We start from the raw sequence: 6,111 nt of genomic DNA, 5'->3' as shown, positions 1-6,111 counted from the left end.
AGCCAAGTCTGCACATGGGTGTGCTCCAAGCCCCCAGGAAGTTTTTCACTGTGGAGCATGTGAAATGCTGAGCTCTGGGGGCTCAGCCTGGCAAGCCCCCACGCAAGGGACATGTGGAAACAAGGGCGACCTCAGGGGGCTGCTGGGACCACGCCTTTGCCCCAGAGGGGACGAGGCCCGCCCCACACTGGGAGTCACAAGGGCAGAGGAGTCCCTGAGTCTGCCGGACGCTTCCTCCAAGGCAAATATTGACAGGGGCAGCTCTGGGCAGCGCTGCCGCTCCCGGGGCTTTCCTGGATGGAAACCAAGGGGGGCCGAGGCTCTGTGTGCTTCATTAGAGGCCCGGGGAATCTTTCATCTGCGGCCCATTGGCTCCACTCCAGTGACCAGCAGTTCCCATCTGCCGGGTGACCTCTGCCGAGGCGGTGGGTGGTCTCTGCCCACGCCCCCGACAGGTGTCCGGTGTCACTGTCGCCGCCTCCCCGCACCCGCTCGGGCTCCAGGTGGGTGCCTTGGGGGTGCCCGTGGGCAGTGCCCTCGCTGCGGCCGCGGGGAGGCTCAGGCACGTGGGAAGCGTGGCAAAGCTTCTGCACCCAAGGAGAAAAGTCAGCTGGAAGCTCCACGGGTGGGAGAAGCAGCTGCAGAGGAAGGAGCAGCTCTTGCAGAGCTCGCTCCTCTCCAGAGCGTTGTCACAGCCCGGCTCGGGCTGGCCCAGCACCGCACCCAGGCTGGTCCTGGTGGCCACACGGGGCAACCCAGCGGGACACAGAGCTGTGCTGGGGCACCCCCGGGGCCAGCAGAACCAGGGATCTCCCCGTCACAGGGCTCCTGCACCTGAGCAGGTGAGCAAGGCGGGCACGCGGCGATTTTGGGAGCTCGCCCCGTGCCCGGCCCAGCAGCGCCACCCAGGGGCTCCTCCGGGCACAGCTCGCGACATCTCGGCAGCGACGTTCGGACCTTCCTGACCAAAATCCTGCTTCACTTTCTTTGCCAGCCCCTCTCAGCTGCCTTTACCGCCCTCCTCCCTCCGCCCCAGCTCCAACAGCGGCCCCAGGGTGGGGAAAACAGCTCCGAGGGCGGCTCAGGACATTTATTCACCACGCTGAAACATAAAAATAACATCTTTAATAGCTTTTGAGTTGGCACAGATGGCATTAGAACTCAGCACTGGTTATCACTAGACGATGAACCACACAGGGCGCAGCGTGGGGAGCCCCAGGGCGCCTCTAAACCACGGAGCTACAACAGGTTGGTGTTGGAGTTGAGTCTTTTCATTTACATTCAGCTTTTAGAGAGTGAAACCAACAGCAGGATTTAACCACACGCACACAGAGCGAAGCCTGGGGAGGATGTTCCTGCTGGCAGCCGAGCTCTCCTCCTCTTAGCAGACACAGAAGCCCAAAAATCAGCTCTAACACAGGGCAACACAGGAGCTTCTGCTCACACCTGAAGGAAAGTTACTGCAGTGACAGTCCCATTTCCCTCTTCCAAGAGCAGGAAAAGATGTTAAGACACAGTCTGAAAGCTGTCTCAGTGGCCAAATGATTTTTACAGGAACCCAGGATGCAGTGGGACAATAACACTTCCTTTTCTGAAGCATTTTCCCAAGGAAAGCTCCCTGCTGCCCTAAGCCAAGCACTGTTATCCTCACACAGGTGCAAAGGGGATGGCACAGGCACCAAACCATGAGGGATTCACCTTGGATAGCAGCAGCAAGCTGGTGGCAGAGCAGAGGCCTGGCAGAAAACCCCCATTCTGACCAAAAAAACAGCAGCAGGACTATTGGGCAGGATGAAAATAATTCCCAACAACAGAGGAGGGGAAAGGAAGGGGGAAAGCAATCCAGATCTGGGCAGCCATGGAGCCATGGGGAAAGTTAGTGTCAGCCTGAAAAGGACAAATTGAGCTGAGAAGACACTCCCACACTTGTGATGTGCAGCCAAAACATCAGAGCATGAACTCACAGTGGCAGCTGAGCTCCTCACAGTCCCCTGTGCCTGTCACTCACCCCTCTGCCATGGCCATGGCCTCTCCTGTGTCACAGCCCCATCCCAGCTCCTCTGTAACATCCCACATGCAAAACTTGTACTTGGGGAAACATTTAAAGGTTTCTGGCAAGATCATAACATTTTGGGTATTTAGTCCTCAGTGAAAACAAGCACCAGCACAGCTGCAGTGACATCCCCCTCGCTCAGCAGCAACTCCAGCCTGACAAACACTTGTTTGTCCAACCCAGTTGCCCAAAGTCTCTGTCCTTGATGACCCTGAGGAACCAAGACACCACAGCCACTTCCAGCCCTCAATTTCGTTGTCATTTGTTGGTTAGAAAGATTTCCAGTTTCTAGGGGTACTCTATAATCACAATGGTTGAGGCATTTCTGCCCCTGTTCCGAGGAATTCCCTCTCACCATCAGGGTGCCGACACGGAGGGAGGTAAAATGCATAGTGAGGTTTCTCCTCTGCTGAGGCCACTTGTTTTCCCTTTAGTGCCCCTGCACTGTCACAGCCTCTGTCTGGCCTTCACTTCCAGCAGGGGCCTTGCCCCCGATGGCTTTGTTGGAATAATCCCGCTCTCCAAAAATAGTGCTCCCAATCCTGACGTTTGTAGATCCAACTTCTATCTGGAAGGGACAGAGAGCAGGAGGTCAGGGCAGGGCTGCCACCACCCCATGGCCCAGCCCTGGCTCTCACAGGATGGTTCCCCACACACTCAGCACCCACAGCTGCACCCAGGGGCTGCTTTGATCCCAGGGATCTCCCCAGGGACCACGAGATTTGCACTGGGATCTCCATCCAAGGGGAAGCCTTAGAGGCCTGTTTGGGCGGCACCTGGGCTGCAATTTGGGGTGCAGGCACGTTTGTTCCCCCAGGGAAGGGGCAGGAACACACTTACTGCGTGCTGGAAGTCCGTGGACATGCCCATGCTCAGCTCCACCTTGTCCACAGGCAAGTTCAGCTTCTCACACACCTCCTGCCGCAGGGACAGCAGCACCTGCAGGGCACCAGGGACAGGAGAGGTCACATCTGGACACAGCCATGCCACCTGGACCAGGGCACAGCAACTGCTGCCCTGCCAAAATCCTGGCTGCAGCTTCAGAGGGTGAATGGGAGCAACACCCTGCAGAAAGAAGCCTCCCATCTGCACTGACACTGGTACTGAGGGCTCTGCACTACCCTGCACAAGGGTTCCTACACCCTGACAGCCTGGTTTGGACTAGTTTGACTGGCAGACAAAGTGTAACAGGAAACCAGCCCACAGTGACATTTTCTCCAAGAAATCTTACCTGGAAGTCAGGATTTGGCCCCTTACTGAGGTCGTGCCCGATGCTGCCGATGGTCATCAGCCCCACGAACTCCAGGCTGGGGCACTTGGTGATGACGTGCTCCACTGCAGCCGTGGTGTCCCCAGGGGAGAGCCCATGCTTGCCTGGAAAAGCACAGGGACATCTGTGCCAGCTCTGCCACAGAAACTTCCAGAGCACAAACCAGCCCAGCCCCCCCCAAGTTCCTGTCAAGCAGGACAAACATGCACATGTCACAGAGAGCCACTCACTGTCCTCCCCACTGGTGTTAACTTGCACCATGACCTTCAGCTTCTGGGATGATCCTTTCTTCTGCCATGAGCTGTTGACTCTGTCTGCCAGTTTCACAGAATCCACTGTCTCCAACATGAACAGGTTTGGGACAGCTGGGGAGAAAACAGAGGCTGAGGGAATTCTGTTGGCATGGGATTGTTTGTACCTACAACAGGCATTTGTGAGTTCATGGTTCTTGTTTTAGAGGATCATGGAATACCCTGAGCTGGAAAGGATCCCCAGGGATGACTGAGTCCAACTCCTGTCCCTGCAAATACCCCACCCTGGGCATTCCTGGGAGCAGTGCCCAAACCCTCCTGGAGCTCTGGCAGCCTCAGGGCAGTGAGCATTCCTGGGGAGCCTGGGCAGTGCCCAGCACCCTCTGGGGGAGAACATTTCCCTGAGATCCATCCTGAGCCTCCCTGACACATCTGAACACTGGGAGACATTGCCCACATAAAAGCAAGCAGGATTTACCAATCAGCTTGTTGACATTGCTCTTCTGCAGGTGGCCAATAAAATGCCACTTGATGTCTGGACAGGACGACAGAATCTGAAAGCAGAGGGAACACTCAGGTTGGAACAACAATTCCCTCTTCCCCCACACAGCACTTCAGTCTTAGTTTGCCCACAGCCAAATACCAGACACCCAATTTCTTTGTTTGGTGACCCTGAAAGACTCAGCCTGTGGTTGTGCTGAGGTTGAGCCTGGGGAGGGATGGGTTTGTGGCTGCAGGGAATGCTGTCCATGGGAACAGTGAAGGCAAAGCTCTTTTGCAACAGTCATAAAATGCTGTTTTCCCCAAACTGAGTGTTAACCTTTTTTTTCTCACAAGGACTGTGCTTCTCCTGAAGTGAACACAAAAGGCAAATCATGACTAAGGCAGATGTATTCCCAGACTCCTCTGGAGCCAGCAAGGCAGGAGGGGGAACGGGGCAGAGGCAGAGAGCCAAAAATAACCCACCATTTATCTGCAAAGATAAGGACACAACCAAATCCCTAACAAACCCCAGGACTTTGACTGAACAGCTCTTAGGACACAGCTATACATGGTAAGAAAATGTGAAAGGAACTGAGTGCTTACTCTGGAGTCTGATGCCTTTTCCAGCAGCTCCTGAACCTGGGAGAATGAAGGAGAATTTTGTTAAACCCACAGCAGGGAGAGGATTGGTGTACATGGGATGTGTGTTCTTGGGGCCAACCTGAGCTTCAAAAACACGATGGGAGTGATGCTGTCACTCACAGAGCCCCAAACTGGGCTGGCCCAAGCCTCCAGGAGGAATTCCCTTGTGGAAAGGGCTGTTAAACATTGGAAGGGGCTGCGCAGGAGTGCCCATCCCTGGAGGTGTCCAAGGAAGGACTCAGGGTGTGGCACCCAGTGCTCTGGGCTGGTGACAGGGTGGGGATCGGGCACAGCTTGGACTCGATGACCTTGGAGGCCTTTTCCACTGGAATGAGTCTGGGATTCTGTGCCCCCCGACTCACGTAGTTCTCCCCGAAGCTGCGCTGCCCGTGGCTGTACGCCTCCATCACCATCTCGGCCGGCTTGGTCTTGCTGACGGCCACGAGCCGCGGCTGCACGGCCGGGAGCCCCTGCGGGAGCAGCGGAGTGAGCGGGGGAGCCCGGCCCCCGCCCCGGGTACCACCAGCACCGGGCACCCCCAGTCCCAGCTCCAGGTACCCCCAGCTCCGGGCACCCCCAGCTCCGGGCACCCCCAGTCCCAGCACCCCAAGTTCCAGCCCCGGGCACCCCCAGCCCTGGGTAACCTCAATTCTGGGTACCTCCAGCCCCGGGTACCCCCAATTCTGGGTACCCCCAGCCCCGGGCACGCCCAGTTCAGGGCACCCCCAGCCCCGGGCACCCGGGGCCTGGCCCTGGCCGGCTCCTGCACGAGTCACGACTGTCGCGACAGTGGCTCCTGGGGGTTCCGGCAGCCAGACCCGTGCTGTGCCCGTCCCGGGGCACTGCGGCTCCGTGCCCGCGCTGCCCACCGACCCGTGCCCACCTGTCCCCGCGGTCACCGCTGCCCTGTCCCCACGGCGCGGGCCCGTGCCCATGGTGACGGAGGCCTGTCGCCGTGGCAGCCACTCCGCCCCGCGGGTCCTGTCGGTTTGCCCGTGTTCCCCCGTGTCCCCTCACCTGCGGCCGCCGCGCCGCCGCCTGCTGCAGCTGCTCGGTGACGGCGCGCAGCGCCGGGCCCAGCCCGTCCCCGGCGGCCATGCCCGCTCTCCACATCCCCCCGCCCGCCGCCACTTCCGCCACACACCCGCCCCGCCGCCGCCTCCGCCAATCGGAGCGCTCCGAGCGGCGCTGCCGGCCAATGGCAGCGCGGGGCGGGGAGCGCCGCCGCCATCTTGGGAAGGTCGCGGCCGCCATGGCGCCGCCCGGCCCGGGTTCCCCCGCTGGTCCCCTGCCCTGGTTTTGGTGACAATTCCAAATCCTGGCGTGCCCCGAGTGTCACCCCGAGCGGTGCCACCCAGCACACCCGACTGTTCCAGCCCCGACCACCCTCCATGCCCGCACCCAACATTTGG

General features: G+C 59.0%; 1 protein-coding gene across 1 annotated transcript; it reads right to left on the bottom strand.

The window, feature by feature from the left end:
• Positions 1-1,110: 1,110 nt before the first annotated feature.
• On the bottom strand, positions 1,111-5,835 carry LOC130266924 (pyridoxal phosphate homeostasis protein-like). Its single transcript, XM_056516187.1, has 8 exons — positions 5,717-5,835; positions 5,062-5,169; positions 4,661-4,696; positions 4,053-4,128; positions 3,554-3,688; positions 3,285-3,427; positions 2,894-2,992; positions 1,111-2,621 (listed from the first exon to the last, which is right to left on the bottom strand). The coding sequence occupies exons 1-8, from the start codon at positions 5,810-5,812 to the stop codon at positions 2,484-2,486; spliced, it is 831 nt and encodes a 276-aa protein (XP_056372162.1). The 5' UTR covers positions 5,813-5,835; the 3' UTR covers positions 1,111-2,483.
• Positions 5,836-6,111: the final 276 nt, after the last annotated feature.

Source organism: Oenanthe melanoleuca, unplaced genomic scaffold (assembly GCF_029582105.1).
Source record: "Oenanthe melanoleuca isolate GR-GAL-2019-014 unplaced genomic scaffold, OMel1.0 S341, whole genome shotgun sequence".
Lineage (NCBI taxonomy): Eukaryota > Metazoa > Chordata > Aves > Passeriformes > Muscicapidae > Oenanthe > Oenanthe melanoleuca.
This window is presented reverse-complemented; position numbering and strand designations above follow the sequence as displayed.

Excerpts from the sequence above, each read along its gene's own strand:
- LOC130266924 (XM_056516187.1), bottom strand. The coding sequence starts at position 5,812 with ATGTGGAGAGCGGGCATGGCCGCCGGGGACGGGCTGGGCCCGGCGCTG. Across the intron at positions 3,689-4,052 it reads CAATGTCAACAAGCTGATTG|CTGTCCCAAACCTGTTCATG; the intron begins GTAAATCCTGCT and ends TTTTCTCCCCAG. Across the intron at positions 3,428-3,553 it reads TAACACCAGTGGGGAGGACA|GCAAGCATGGGCTCTCCCCT; the intron begins GTGAGTGGCTCT and ends GTGCTTTTCCAG.